At 37.7% G+C, this 17,258-nt stretch overlaps 1 protein-coding gene across 1 annotated transcript in view; it reads left to right on the top strand.

Annotated features, from left to right (window-relative positions):
* The first annotated feature begins 12,811 nt into the window (after nt 1-12,811).
* Nucleotides 12,812-17,258, top strand: part of vcana (versican a) — a 35,278-nt gene continuing 30,831 nt past the window's right edge. The window contains exons 1-3 of the mRNA XM_053610205.1: nt 12,812-13,244; nt 14,220-14,308; nt 15,892-16,263. Of these exons, the coding sequence (XP_053466180.1) occupies nt 14,251-14,308; nt 15,892-16,263 (430 nt within the window). The 5' untranslated portion in view covers nt 12,812-13,244; nt 14,220-14,250. The remainder of the gene's footprint in view (nt 13,245-14,219; nt 14,309-15,891; nt 16,264-17,258) is intronic.

Here is a 17,258-nt window from a genome sequence, read left to right as displayed (position 1 = left end):
GAAGTGGGTGGAGTGGGGTCTGATGACTGATGATGATGGTCACTTTTTCTTTTTCTCAGACACCTGATTCAAAGCTGCTGTGCTGTTAGTGACTACACTGAGATCAGCTCAGATCACATTTTTCAGCTCTTGAATATAATGATAATGGTGATTTGGATGTATTCGAACAAGATTACATCTCAGTCCTTTCATGTACTGGCTTTGGGCACCACTGCATGAGATGAACAAGTCATACAAAATGTAACTAGGGAATAAACTGTGAACATGAACAGGCATGATTTTATTTTATTTTAGTTACCATTTTGGTAAAATGTTGCTTTTGGACAAATGTATGGATTATTCAACCACATGGACTGCAGGAAATATCAATCTTATGCATGAATGGTGCCAAAAAATATTACTTACTTGCCAGCTCTGAGATACATGCCTGTGCACATTATTTTGCAGTATGTAACATGTCCCTGCATCAAGGTGAATGTATCTGTAACAGCGGCCAATATGATTTATAGAGTGGTTCATTATTCCTCTAAAAACCTTGGAAATGCTACATTACACAAGTATGAGTCCTCACTGAAGTAGCAACACTAATGGAATGAGACTTGTGTATGTGCATGTGACCAATATATTGGTGCTTTGGGTGCATTGCTGTTATGATGTGATGTGCTGTTTGTTTTTCTTTCTCCAGCACAATTAATTAATTGATTAAGCTCCTGTAGATGCTGATATAATTGGCTCAGCAAGGACAACACTATCCAATTACTGGCTGTATGTTTGAAAGAACATGCAAAATACATACTAACTACACTATGTCTAACAATGAATTTTTCACAGTACTTGCATGTTAATAACGTTAAAAAAACACGGACAGCAAACATTAAGGGAGGTATTCAGAGTTGGCAACATAAGTCGGTGACTTTAGTCCAAAAGTTACATCAACATTTAGGCAGGGAAGGTTATGTGTATTCAGAAACGCTTTATACATCTGCTTAATTTGATTTTCTGAGCTCCACACTCAGACTATGCAAATCACCTATATGTGGTTCATATCAGTCTTACCATATCCTTTAGTAGCTTATAGACCAGTGTCTTTATACACAACCACTTAAGTTATTATTTTATATAAATCATAAAATATGAATGGAATAACTGATTTTACTATTGTTACGTTATTCAATATATTTCTGTTTGCTCTATGTGCCATTTGTGTGTCGGTGGTGGGCTGGGTTTTCTTTTGTCTCCTCTCTCTTCTCTAGACCCTGCCTACTGCATGCATCACGTTCCGGCTTGCTACTGGACGATCACGTCTTGTTCCCGCCTGCTCCAGCCTGGTGCGATGGGATTGGTTGTCGGCACGCTTCCGGAAGTGTACTTAAGCCCCATCAGTCTTCATCCCAGGGCAGATCATTGCCATTTGTGTTGTGTGTAGAGACAAGTGCATTTCGCCTGTGTATGACTATTTCACCTGTGTATGACCTTATGCCTGTTTTGACTTTGTTTATGCTCTGTCCAATTACGATTCACGTGATACCCTTATATATATATATATATGTATATAGTATTTTGTTAGTTAACACACTAATAGTCACCTCTGTAAATAGTGCACAGTTAGGAGTGGTTTGTAGGAAATTTTTGTTAATTCATCTTTTCTCCTGTTTTGGGATAGCAAGGGAGTGAGGGAAGACGGTGTATTATTGTTTTCTTGTCTTCTAGGTTAACTAGTTTTCTTTCGTCAAGGTAGAGGGAATTTTGGTTTATTATATTGGCCTGGCCGGCTTCTGAAGATTAAGACCACTGTGTATAAAATGTGCTCCGTTTGGGAGAATAAAAAACCAACACAAACGCAATCTTGGTCTTGCCAACCCGTTTTCTTTTATTTATTTTTTTCCTTGTATGTTGCGGCCCGACCTAGACTGGGTCCGTAACACTATTACTTGATAAAGCCATGTTAGTTGAAAATTGTTTAAATAGTGTTGGTATAAGGTTAAATGGTTTTGTTTCTTTTTTTCCCTGCTTACAAACCTAGATTTTTTTTTTAGTAGTATTTGTTATGTATTATATTACAGCCATCATCTATGAACTCTTATTCAGTGTTTTAGTCTGTCGTTGGAAAGGAAACCTGATCCTAAAAGTCTTCATTTTCAGGCATTTTATTTGGCTTTATTAGTCTCCTGAATGTCAGAGCGCACTACCCATCAGGCTGTTCATGCTGGAGGTGGCTGATGTATGAGAGTAAAGCAGCAGTTTGGCCACTATAAAATGGAGTATTATGAAATGGTGAGAACTCCTCTGACAAGCAATGTAGTAATTGTTTGACTTTTTGGGATGCACTTTTTTAACTGACCAGCAAGAATATACATATTTAAATAGTGTCACACTAAGTGACTTATATAAATAAATAAATATATATATAATAGATATATAATAAGTATCGATTTATAAATAGATAAATACATAATGACCGGAGATGTTAATGTTCAATGTTGCATATTCAATGATTATTCATAGTCTTTTTTTGTTAAGATTATACACATTTCCATAAATATATAAATTGTTTAAAGCAACTTTCCCATTTCTTAGCGGGAGTCATACTGATAATTGAGAAAATGTGATGAGTGCATGAACCTCACGAAGGTCAGTGGATAAAATGTGGTAAAATAAAGCTTAGTAAACAGCCAACTCAGTTGGTGCTCAGTAACTCCATTTTTATTACATCATAACTCTTGCATCCATTTTATGGTCAGGCATACAGGGAGACTATTTCAGGGCAGTAGAACCCTCCTAATATTCTTGGCAAGATTTGCTTTAAGCTTTTCTTTGGCGACTACAAGTTATATGATCCCAAAAGTCATTTAGGTGGGTTGGTCAGACAAAATGTAATGACATTGACAGCTCCAAATGAAGGATAAAGACAAGGTAAATGAATGTTTATTACATTTATTCCCATGTCCACCTTTTTTATGTTCCTTTCATATACCCAAATGTCTTGTTATATCTGCATCTCATATCATTCATGAAGATAGTTTGTTTCTCACAGAGAAAAAGAGGAGTGTATTTTAATAGAATATAAATGTTCTCATACTTCTGTTACACTGTATTTATGAAATTCCCACCCAACTTCCACACGTTTATGAATTACATGGCTACAACATGACTCAAATTTAAGGAGCCCTTTACATTAATGGGATTCATAGGCTTAGGACAGTGGTTTTATTAGAATTTTTATAATTGAACTATGAAGAACCCATATGTTAAGACAACTAAAACCACTCAGAGAACTAGAACCTTAACTATTTATAGCCTTTTATACTAAGGTTGGGAAAGTGAATTTGTTTGAATTTGGAATCATGAGACCATACAGCAACTGTGATAGTAGACATCATGAGCATTGTTGTGGGCTGATGATCCATTACTTTATGCCGATCATGCTACTTTTATGAGGGTGATGTGGTCCAGGGTGATGTGTGGTTTATTTTGGAAATCATTAAGGCAGTGTTTAAGTTTGGCTACTGGATAAAACCACTGACAAACAAAATACCCTCAACCTAAATAGTTTCTCTTCCACATGGTATAACATAAAGTCAAACATTTCTAAGTGTGTTAAATGTATGTTCAATATGAGCATATTGCAGATAAGAGTCCTGGGATGAGCATAGCAGCTCAAATTTTTCATAATTACAGTAGTTTTTATATATACAATATCTCACAAATGTGAGTACACCCCTCACATTTTTGTAAATATTTGATTTTATCTTTTATTGTGACAAAACTGAAGAAATGACACTTTGCTACAATGTAAAGTAGTGAGTGTACAGCTTGTGTAACTTTAGCTCTGTAAATTTGCTGTCCCCTCAAAATAACTCAACACACAGCCATTAATGTCTAAACTGCTGGCAACAAAAGTGAGTACACCCCTAAGTGAAAATGTCCAAATTAGGCCCAAAGTGTAATTATTTTGTGGGCCACCATTATTTTCCAGCACTGCCTTAACCCTCTTAGGCATGGAGTTCACCAGAGCTTCACAGGTTGCCACTGGAGACTGACACTGGATAAAGACATCATGGAGCTGGTGGATTTTAGAGACCTTGTGCTCCTCCACGTTCCATTTGAGGATGCCCCACAGATGCTCAATAGGGTTTAGGTCTGGAGACATGCTTGGCTAGTCCATCACCTTCACCCTCAGCTTCTGTAGCAAGGCAGTGGTCCTCTTGGAGGTGTATTTGGGGTCATTGTCATGCTGGAATACATGCTGGGATCATGCTCTGCTTCAGTATGTCACAGTACATGTTGGCATTCATGCTTCCCTCAATGAACTGTAGCTCCACAATGCCGGCAGCACTCATGCAGCCCCAGACCATGACACTCCCACCACCATGCTTGACTGTAGGCAAGACACTCTTGTCTTTGTACTCCTCACCTGGTTGCCGCCACACACGCTTGACACCATCTGAACCAAATAAGTTTATCTTGGTCTCATCAGACCAAGACCAAGACCCCCCTACCCCTTCAACCTCTGCAGCAATGCTGGCAGCACTCATACGTCTATTTCCCAAAGACAACCTCTGGATATGACGCTGAGCTCGTGCACTCAACTTCTTTGGTCGACCATCGTGAGGCCTGTTCTGAGTGGAACCTGTCCTGTTAAACCGCTGTATGGTCTTGGCCACCGTGCTGCAGCTCACTGTCAGGGTCTTGGCAATCATCTTATAGCCTAGGCCATCTTTATGCAGAGCAACAATTCTTTTTTTCAGATCCTCAGAGAGTTCTTTGCCATAAGGTGCCATGTTGAGTGTTGCCATAAGGTGCCACGTTGACACCAAATTTAACACACCTGCTCCCCATTCACCTGAGACCTTGTAACACTAATAAGTCACATGACACCGGGGAGGGAAAATGGTTAATTGGGCCCAATTTGACATTTTCACTTAGCGGTGTACTCACTTTTGTTGCCAGCGGTTTAGACATTAATGGCTGTGTGTTGAGTTATTTTGAGGGGACAGCAAATTTACATTGTTATACAAGCTGTACACTCACTACTTTTCATTGTAACAAAGTGTCATTTCTTCAGTGTTGTCACATGAAAAGATATAATCAAATATTTACAAAAATGTGTACTTACTCACACACACACACACATATATATATATATATATATATATATATATATATATATATATATATATATATTTATTAGTAGTAGTTATATTATCCATCCATCCATCTTCTACCACTTACTCCTTCTTCAGGGTCACAGGGAACCTGGAGCCTATCCCAGGAAGCATCGGGCACAAGGCAGAGTACACCCTGGACAGGGTGCCAATCAACAGGGCACAATAGACATGCCAATCAGCCTATCATGCATCTCTTTGGACTGGGGGAAAAAACTGGAGTACCTGGAGGAAACCCCCACAGCACGGGGGGAACATGCAAACTCTGCACACACGGCCCCGGTGGGACTCAAACCCCGGACCCTGGAAGTGTGAGGTGAACGTGCTAACCACTAAGCCACCGTGAGCCCCTAGTTATATTATATAGTCTTTAAAAGGAACCCCAATTATGAAGACTTATATGCCTTAACACGCAATAATTGCCCTCTCCTACCAGAAAAAATGTTGTTAGAAACATGAAATATTCTCATTATTTTAAAAAGCGTTAATGTTTAATACATATTTTGACTTACTGAGGCCGCTAATACATTACATGAGTAATGCACTCTGAGTCGATGACATAGAATGGTTGCACTTGAGCACCCTGAAACACACTCCAGCATAGCGCCATTAAGCAAAACTGAATTACCTACTAGCTCCCACAGCATTAAAAGAATGCCACACTGTGCTGCTTTTGGCTGTAGTTTTCTAGTTCTTGTGTGCTGTGATACAGGGGGTATCTGTAAATATAATCAAATATTCTCATAATGTAATGCTCCTGTAAAATTAGCCTAAAACGCCTATCCAAGGCATATCCAAAGTAAAATTAAAGTTGTTCTTGAACTATTTGAAGTACATGCATAGTTTTGGTCTCTTTTGAAATGTGGACTAAATATTTTTACATAGTTGGATTGTCTGGACCTTTGCTAGTGTAACAAGACTGTTTTTGTCGGGATGTTATTGATCAGTGGACTGCTATGAAGCTTCATATGTGAGTTGCCACCGTTTCGTAAGTGTTTGTATGTCAGTGGTCTGACAGAAATGTTGATTGTAGCCTCTGTTCTGATTGTATCTTGAAGCATTTTATATCAATGGAATCACAAGAATCTTAGATTGCACGAGTACCCACGTACACACAGAAGCTGTGTACGTAGCATAGATTTGCTCATCACATGGTGAAGGTGCACCAGCGGAATTTTAACAGGATGAAGTATGTGATGGCGATGGCTGATAAGATCTAAAATTATTGATATTAGAATACATATTATCATAAAATGTTAATCCATATGCTTACCTTGAACAGCTGCTGACAGAAGGTGGAGCTCTTTACAACAAACACTCTCGCTCTCCGTTGGCATAGACGTTCAGTTGCACAGACACCATCGAATTAGCCCCACTCTTGCCTCCTCACCTCTCTGATCATCTTCATTTTGATGTACATTCTGAGTAATGTCTTCTATGTTAGCATCCTCGCTTATGTTACTCTCGGGTTCAAATTGAAAAGGCTGAACGGAAGACATGTAGGGTCGCTATAGGGTTGCTGGAGAATCAAGACTGTTGCAACCATTTGATGTCACTACCCAGAATGCATTGTGATGTAAGCAGCAATGGTGGCCAAGGAGTGAATTTTTTTTTAAACTGACATCTAGAGTGTTTTTGTATATCAAATTTATATAGTGGATGTCAGTGTTAATCTAATAAAACATACAAATCTTCATAGTCGGGGTTCCCTTTAAGAATGCCTTTGAGAAAAGAACAACATATTGAAATCATTTTTATGGCTGGATGGGGAAGCTGTCGCAAGGTTGCGATGCACATGTAATTACATGCATAACATCAGATGTGTTAACACTGTTCATCATGTGTGGGAGAGATGACTCCATGTGTGTTTACAGAGAAATGACATTCCTGATCATGTAGAGGATGTTTTGTAAAGAAAGTTACATTTTGCTAAAAAGTATTAATTTCCCCTATGTATGGAGACTTTTGAGATACCCTGCATATCATGCAATTAAATTCTACCCTGACATTTTTCTCCATTTCCGCCATGTGTAAAATACATTTTATGCATTTATTCTATGTAAATTATGTAAATATGTTATGTATTTTATACATATGAACCAAACATGCAATGAATCAAAGTAATTAGCTGAAAAATAATTTAGGATAGCTCAAGGCACTATACTACTGAACTGCTTTAAGTGGAAAAATGACGAGGCCACAGTGAGTTGACTGTAAGCCAGTGACAGCTTCAGTATTGTCAACCATCTGTTCCTAATTTTGTCTGGTTTATAATAAGCGATAATTTATCCAAGGTAGGCATCAGTTATATTCAAATTCATTGGAGGTGTTCGTATATAATGTAGCAGAAAATTTGTATATAAATGTACAGTATTGTACATTTTAACTGAACTGCTAGTATGCACACATGCATGCAGTGTGCACATAATTAGACAGTTGCACAGTTTTTGTTGCCTTGTTTGTATTTAAGCACACTGCAATTTAAACGAGACAATGCACCAAATGTCAACTTTAATTTGAGGGCTTTTAACTCTATATTGGATTGAACATGTATTTCAATCACAACCTTTTTTTCTACAATTGCCCATTTTTTGGACCACAAGTAATTGAACCAATGACTGTTCAGTTGTTTTTTTGGCAGGCTGTGTGTCATTCCATTGTTTATGAACAAGAGAGCTAACAAAATGGTCAGGAATAGATTTTCCTTTTACAGTCATTTTTAACTGGTTTATTGCTGACATCTCTCAACATCAGGCCCAAATGTGATATTTAGCATTCACAAGAGTTCTAATCAGAGCAAATAGTTTCATAAGAAAAGTGACTGCTTTATTATTATTATTATTATTATTATTATTATACATGTTGGCTCATGTTACCACATGTCATGCGAGCATGTCTGAAATCTGCCTGGAAACACAAATGTACTTGTGACCTTCACAACAGCAGATCCCAGTGGTAAATGACTGAAGAATATTTCAGCTACTGAATGGCTCAAGAAAACTTGCTAAGATAAACTATAGTTGTGGCATAAACTAGAGAGAAGTATACACTAGCATGATGTGACCACATGGCAACAACTAGCGTTGCTTGCTTTTGCTGGAATTGATAGTTAATTGTATATTTGTCACCATGCTCTGGTAGATCAAGAAAGAAATGTACAAAGACTGCTTCCTCTTTATTGGTCCTGAACTAAACTATCCTACTACCAGTCCTTACGCTTTCTCATCAAGAGTACATATGTGGGACAAACCTGATTCATGCTGGCAACTTATAAGACAGACTTTCCTAAACCATGCTTTCCAAACACAGCTAAACTAAACCATAAATTACACTGAATACATGGTATACTGTGAGACATCTGAGAGTCACAAAGGATGGTTTGGAAACATTGTTATCATACATAGTATCATTACAAAGTTCTGTTGAGTTAGCAGGAAAACTGGAGATTAAAGTCACAGTACAGTTGCTGTTCTAGAAGTTCACCTCAGGTACAGTTGACTGCATGAATTATGCATGATATATTGGTCATAAATTTATGAGGATGCTGTATAGTTTTATGTGAACACAATAATATTTCACAGTGTGTCTACATAGTGAATTTTTTTCTGTAAAGCATTTGTTTAAAATCCCCATTAGTTGAACCCCCAAAACTAATGTTTGTTATATTTAATCTTCTGTGGAGTAAATAACACAACACTTTCTTTAATGTCTAATAACATTGGGAAAGAGTTTACAGGGATCTTGTACCCTCCTCCATGCAGAATTTTTCAACCTACTTGATATTAAATTTGCAGCTTCTTCAATTCAGACCACAGGTTTACAGTGGAGTTAAATGTATATTTGGAGTCATTATTTTATTGAAATATCCTGGCAATATGCCAATATCATGGCAGAGTCAACTGAGTTTAGGCTAAAATTTGGCCTTCAGTCTTCATATAAGCCATAAATTACAATAGTGTGCATTTTAGTCTCAAGATTCCAATTGTAGTTCCAGTTATTAAAAAAAAAGAAAAAATATATATAAAAAGAAATTATATATATATATATATATATATGATGGTTTTATACAAAATCCTTTCAACTGGATGACTTGGGGTTTCATTTATTAAACAGGATCTAATGAAGTGGAGGGGCGGCGGTTGGAGGGAGGTGTTCTTAGGGGAGATACCACAGCCTTCAGGGCTGAATTGTGTTAGCTCACTCTGTCACAATGACTTCAGAGGGTTTTATGACAAAATGCAAACCACCGGCAGTCCTTAGGAGCTGCAAAGACAATTCATCCTAATCTGTTGCTAAATCATCTATTCTGGGCCAAATAGTGGAACTTTCATGTCTGTTCAAGTCACTCATGTAACCAGAACTCCAATGAGCTGCATTTCCATTAGATTCTTCTATTTTCTCTAAAAACAAAACTAAAGACAAAAGCTTGTAAAACCATTACATCTTCACCAAAAAGAAATAAAACAATGAAACAATTTTTCTTTCAGAATCGAACCTCTTTAAGAATGACAGTATAATGGTACTTGCAAATGTATAGGCAACGGTGACCAACTTGTATATTTTACAATAGATTCTGGGACAAAGATATCAAGCATTAATCAGCTTTAAAGGACTAGTGACCAAATACAAAAGGAGATTTTTTAAAATTGTTATTTCATGTTATGTTCAATTGTGTGATTGTGTATGGTCAGCTGAAATGAGAGGTTATGTATAAAAGAAGCTATGATTCCAGTATAGAAAATGAAATGTTAACTCTGAAGCAAAAAATATTGCATACAAGTATAAAACAATGACTTATGATTTGCAATAAAATGGGGGTTTTCTATTGAACTACTTTAACATCCCAGAATAGAAGTGAAAGGTCAGGTGAATATCTTTCTGACTGCAGTCATGGGGACTGGGTGACAAGTAACAGTATGTAATTAAGCCATCCTTTTCACACTTTGAGTAAATGCATATATACTTACTTTAAACTAAGATAAGTACCTATCCCTTGACTGACAGCTCTTGTGGATGTGCGGGACAGCTGTGTCATGGTTCCACGTTCCTTTGGACAGCTGGACGCATTTGAAATTCTTCTTCTTGCCTGACTCCTTTCAATTATGCTTTATGCCTTCAGAAGTGGAGATGGTTTTAGGATAAAGTGAAACTGGAGATTTTTATTTTTCCTGTGGAATGTATTTGTCTGTAAAAGAGATTTTGTTTTTGGTTTGGAATTGTCAACACAATCAACATGCCAAATATTAATTCATATGCAATATGTGATAATGTTTTATTTTGAAATATACTGCACCTCATTGCACTTGAGTTTACATCATGCTTGCTTATCTATTTGGAAGACATATCCTTATGCTAGTGCAGATGGCCCAGAATCTAAAGATACCAACATGCTAAGACACTGCCAGAAACAAGAATAAGTGCTAATATGCAAGTAACTATATAGAAAATAAATAATATATGCATGGAGAAAAGAATGCAGGAGGGGAGTGACCTAGATAAACATTGGCTAATGAAAGACAGGTTGGGCAGCTACATTATGGATCAGATGCAAGTCAATTAATTTAGGCTTAATTAAGGTGTGGATAATGATCTCTGGATTTAGATGACAGATAATGATCTCTCAGAAGACAAATGGCAAATAAATGCTATTAATCATAAGATAAGCTTTGGGATTCATCTTAAAGTTTGCAAGCTGTTCAAGAAAATGAGACCTAAAGAGTGGTAATGAGCAAGCATGTTTTAAAATCTACCAGCATCATATATTCTATCCTCAAAGTTTTCCAGACATCTTGGCATCTACATGTAAACTTATTGGAGCTCCATCCCGTTGCTAAGGGACATCCCTTTGCTAAGGGACCATGTAGATTTGGGGACAAGTCTGGTCTTGAAAGATAGAGAGACTTAGAGAAAGTAACGGGCTTCCTCCACAATATTGGTCCATTGTCAGAACATGTACTGCCAGCTGTGTCAATCCCCTTTCACTCCCTTCATCTCTCTTCATACCATCATCAACACAGCTCAAAAGACACGGCACTCTTAGGAAGTGGTGGCCAATGCTGATTACAGTCTACAAAGGAATGGATAGACTTCAAAATTTTTTACAGGTGCCCTGAGGGCTTCCTGACTGAATCTCAATGACTGTGTACCACATACCATTTGGGTGACTAGTATAACTACATGTGATACAATACATGTAGTTATAAACTGATAATGTTGATAAATGTTTAATTTTACAAGATGACAAGATACCTACTGCATGTAAGGCTATAGCTTGAGATTACACCTTTAACCTCCCAGGACCATGAAGGAGTCCAAATACGCATTCCCCATACTCATAAATGAATGAATAACAAACAAACTAAGAAACTAAATAAGTAAATAAATAAACAAACCCTTGTTTCTAAATAATTCAAGGTATCATGTGCTTCATAACGCCAACATTGCAGCAAATTAGCCAGCACAGCACATTTTATAGTTTGCTTCTTATAACAGTTTTTGTGTTAAACAGCATTATTATAAATCTTGCCCCTCCAACGACCCCCATTCCCCCCTCCCCCACCACGTGCACAACGTTTTTAAGGTTATGTGAGAGGACTTGCATATGTATTCCTGCAGTTAAGCTTGTGTTATAGTGCCGAGGATTTTCCTTATCAGTGGTCGGACACTCCCTCGTGTGGAAAAGACAGGCAAGAAAGAGCAAACCTCATCACAACGCCAATTCAAGAAAAGGGAATTAATACAATAAAACCGGTCCAAAGCTTATATGGTCTATACTTTAGATAATGAATATTTAATTTGAATTCAAAGCATAATGTGATCATAAATCTTGCTACTATGGGCATATGCTGTTCTGGGCTTTTTTCTTAAATAAAGCAACTAATCCTGCCAATTAATCGTGTGCCTGATGAATGAAATGTACCGCATTAACACCCCAGTTACAGAACTGTTCATTACACTTCCAAAGCGCAGTTCTCTCCATTAATCACGCTTGGGTGAGAAAAAAGTGGTGTAAAGCCAATGTGCATTTTTTCTCTCTCCCACCTACACTATCTTCAGCGTTAAATTAACGCCTACAGGTTTTGATTAAATCTTGCACTGTTTAAATGAATCCAACTAGGCTATACCAAGGTGCAAATGAAGTGCTGGGATTTTGTGTGTTTCTACACAAAACACCGAGACTATTACTCCTAACGTGGCATTAAAAACCTTATACGAGTGTTTCTGCATTACTTTTTTTATGTTATGTTATTTTCATTAGGGATTTTGCTATGCATTTAAATAAAACACCACCATGGTAGAATACTGCTAATGAATCACAAAGTTTATATAGGTGCGCTGTGATATTGAGCAGGCTTATATAAACTCTGGGTGCATTTTCGATACGTTAGGGTATTTATTTATTGGCCACGTTGTCTACTATGAGCACGTGGCACAACGATTAATAACAGTAATAAAAAGGATGCTGTGCCACACACACACACACACACACACACACACACACACACACACACACACAGAGAGAGAGAGAGACAGACAGAAAGAGAGAGAGACAGACAGACAGACAGACACACACACACACAGAGACAGACAGAGCGAGAGAGAGACAGACAGACAGACACACAGACCCACACACACACACACAGACAGACAGACACACACAAAGAGAGAGAGAGAGAGAGAGAGAGAGAGAGAGAGAGATCTCAGCATCGTTAATGTAAAGACGTGCCAGTTGTCTCGTGTGCCTCAGTCTTCCTCCAACTCAAATGTCCCCCCACCCACATGTCCACTCACTTTTCGGGTAATCACTGCGCCCCTCCTATGCAGCCCTGACGACGTAACCGTGGGTGTAGAGAAGTAGTGGAACTTCATCTTCTGATCTTCTTGTAAGGATCGCAGTCGCTCACTGGCCAGAGGAAAAGAGGCGCTGGGAGGAAAGCAGTCCTTCACCTCGAGGAGCAGAAAGAAGAGGACACACTCGTGTGCACAGCTTCATATGGACTCTGGACATACCGTGTGCTTCATACTGGAAATTTAAGGACCTCTAACAGATTTCGGACTTATAAACGCATTTATTAAAAGGTACGTGCATGAGTCGTTTAGTTTTTCATTGTGTTTCAGATTTCAGATCGCTCAACCTAAACTCTGCATCAATAAGTCTGTGAAGGATGCCCTGTTAACCCTGACCTCGTTTTCAGTTCATTTAAAAATGCACACATTTAAAATGTGAGTCAATAATGCAAACGATTAAGTGGTAGAATTATTCCCACTACTATATTTGTCTAGTTTGTCACCTCATAGTCTGTAAAAATGGCATAAAAAGTTTCATTAAGCTAGGACAACCGTTTTCAGTTAAGAAAAAAAACCCCAAAAAAACCCCCAACAACAGCATTTTCATTTTCTCACAAAGTATAAACAAGGACACATTTTCATCATTAGCCACTATGAGCTCAGTGTCTCGAATAAGTTTAATTCACAAGCTAAAGACTAATGGCACTGAAATTGGACCTCCGGAGGGGTTTGTCTGTTGGAGAAATTTGCCCGTTTCCCTGCAGGGGGCTACGACAACACAAGACCCAGTTTTACCACCCACATTGTCAAGGGAAGCGACCTGCGTTTAAAATTGTTTAAACACTGAAAATAACCACGGACAGGTTGAATATTCCTTATCATTAGGTAGACTATATGTTGTTTATTTATTTATTTATTTTTATAGCAGTCAGGAAATGTGGAGGAAACTGAATCTTAAGGCTGAGGTGATATTTGAATGTGTGGTTTCCAGTTATTCATTTTCTCCGTGCTGAAAAAAACAACCGAAACCCTAATAGAATTTGTAATGGTTTTAATGGGAATTGTATTGGTTTTAATGGAAACTGTAATGGTCTCTATGAGTCTCTACAGCTAATTTGTTGCTTTCTATTGGTGGCATGTTATGTCTAGTGGATACCATTAAGGACCAATAATGGTAATTATAATGGTTGGCTGATGGTTTGTAATGGCATTTGCAGTGGAAACCATTAGAATTTCTGTGATGATTTCTGCTTTTTTCCCCAGCAGGGCTGTTTTCTCCCCATCCTCCAGAGTGAAGATGCTTCTGAATATAAAACATATACTGTGGTTATTCTGCCTATACAGCACATCGCTGGGTAAGTAATTCTTTTCGCTTTCTAAGATGTAGCCTACATCCATTCATGAGGAAATCATTTATTGCATCTGGTTTCCCACAAAGCTAAAGTCTCTTACTTCGCTAAATCTTAATGTGCTGCTGAATGGCCTTCCAAGGACCCAGTGCCTTTTAATTAGGAAACTGTCTGGTGAAAACAGATGGGTTCACCTCATAACATAGAAAGGCCCTGTGCATACTGTTGTGTATGCCCTCAGGGGTTATCCCACCTGTCCCAAGCATTCCACACTGTTTCTCAGATCCAGGTTTGCCAGGTCTGAGCAAAATTTCCAGCCCAACTACGCTGGAAAAAAAAAAAAAAAAGACCTAAAACTAACCCAGAATTGTCCGGTATTTTATGTCAGTCTTTGTGTGGAAAAGAGGGTCCCTGTAGTGTGCATGTATTTCTGTTATCTTCAATCACAAGTATCTTCAATAGTCCTTATAATCATCACCTGGTTTGGCCATTATTCATGCCATAATAGGCTTTTCCGTCTCCCAAATCTTGCAGTATGTTTTTCCATATCGACACTGTATATCTGGTATTCTGACAGTATATCAGAAGAATACGCTCTCTCTGTGAGAAGACGTAGCTAGCCTACCTACGCAAAAACCATTCACTGAAATATTCTAATATCTATATAGTTCCCACAAGATAAATATATTTCTACATCATACAATGTCTGCACTTACACTCTTGTGCACCATAACCTGTGTTTGCTGAAATTTGTTTAGATTTCATTCTGATTATTTGCTTTGAAAACAAGATCTCGGGGGCAGTATTTTCCAATATCAATATTAACTTAATATGGAAGGTAGTGAGAAATTATTTTACAGTGACAGCAATTAAAGAACAGTGGTTTAAGAACAATGTGTAATTAGTTCAATAAATGTACCAAACTGTACTTTTCTTAGTTGCTGGGGTGGTGCCATCAAGGGTCCATGTTTTGTACCTTTAGTATATATCTAGGAAATGCATGTGGTCTACCTTTAATGATTTTTTAAAGTAGTGTCCAATTATGTACCATAAATAATTTAAATTATTTACAATAAATACATAAAATGCATACCAAAAGGTAAAAAAACAGGTCCCTTTAACGGTACCACTGCTGCAACAAGGAAAGGTACAGTTTGGTACTTTATATATTAGAGTATATAACATGAAATAAAAAGTTTTTCTGCCACTTTTATTCTTACAAATGGAAGCTAGAAAAAGTCATGACTCAAGACTGACTGCTACCCAGAAATTCTCTGCAAAGTAAAGAGTAATTCAGCATATTGAATTGAGAATAGACATCCCACCCCCTTTCCTCATATCTGTTGGTCTCATATCTCCATCCCACTGTGCATCCCAGCTAGATTATTTTAATTAGGAAATACAATGCTTGGCCTTGTGCACAGCATGCTTGTATGCTCTGCATCTTCCTGCTGTTGTCTAACGGATGCCTGTGCACTTTGAATCCACAATGACATCACTCTGCAGGGAAAAATAACACAAAGTGCTTGTGATGTCCTCAGGATGGCTTCGAATATATGCCTAATGCAGTATGTTTTTAACTCTTTCAGCTTCAGGCTCACTAACAGTGATGCAGCCAGTGAGGGGGTCTCTTTCGGGAAAGGTGGTCTTGCCATGCCACTTTTCCACCCTCCCTACAGCATCTCCCAGCAATGCTACGACCCCTGGAACAGACTATCTGCGCATTAAATGGACCAGGGTAGAGGGTGATGTGGAGTCCATAGTAATCGTTGCTCAAAATGGTGTCATTAAAATTGGGCCAGGCTACAAAAGCCGTGTATCTGTGCCGAGTCACCCAGAGGATATCGGGGATGCTTCATTGACTGTTGTGAAACTGCGAGCTAGCGATGCCGGAACTTACCGCTGTGAGGTCATGTATGGCATTGAAGACACTCAAGACATGGTCAGCTTGGATGTCAGTGGTGGGTGATGGTTTATGTCTTCTGTTTTTAATAAATTATATCAGGTATGCTTATCTGTTAAATGAAACATTTAACCCTTTCATTACATTTCCCTTTTGTATTATGATACATTTTTCAATGTAATCTCTACCTCCCACACCTGGTGAAATTCACTTGAAATTCACTTATAATGTAAGACTTAGGCCAGTTGTTGAATTTTGTTAATACATGCTGAAAAAGGAGCATGATTTTAAAACTAGAAACATTGCACTCCCACAGTTAAGGTAGTAGGATGAGACAAACAGAGAATGTCCTATCAAATACAGCACAATGCAGTGTCCATGAATGATCACCAGTGCATTTCAGTGCTACATTGATTATGTTGGTACACACATAATCACTGAAAATTTACACTATAAGTGTAACCTCTTAAATTAAATCTCTTAAATTCTTAATTTACAAAATTCTTGCCTGAAAATTGAATGAAAACATTCCCCACAAACAGATGGTTTGACAGCTGCCCATGCTTTTCATATATGCCTTTTTCTGTATCTAATTAATGTGTTAAATTATTTTCATTCAGTTTTCCCAATTAAATCAGTTTTTACATTAATAATTCTTGTAAGTGCATGTCTTTCCTGTTAATTTCACTGTAGATACTGAATAACTTATGTTTGTTATTACATGCTTTAAGTTAAAATTACCTAAATAACAAGCTAGGACTTTAAGGGGTTACACATCGTTAACTCGAAGCTTTAAAACCCACTGCCTTCTTTTTAGCCAAAGTAATTAAAAACTTGACATTTACTTTATTTGTCTACAAAAGGCTCTCCTGCAGACTTTTGTCCTAATAGTCTTTTTTAAATTACTTGACTTATCTATTATTTTGCAAAGTTTTCTGAAACATCCATTTGAAGAACTGATTTATTTTTTGGTCACGTGAAAGGATGGGATAGGCTAGAATTGTTTATTTAGCACTTACCGGCTCTCAGCAAAGTCTCCACAGTTTTAATTGG

This window comes from Ictalurus furcatus, chromosome 22, assembly GCF_023375685.1.
Source record: "Ictalurus furcatus strain D&B chromosome 22, Billie_1.0, whole genome shotgun sequence".
Taxonomy (NCBI): Eukaryota; Metazoa; Chordata; class Actinopteri; order Siluriformes; family Ictaluridae; genus Ictalurus; species Ictalurus furcatus.
The sequence above is the reverse complement of the archived record's forward strand: the minus strand, read 5'-3'. Positions and strand labels throughout refer to the sequence as shown.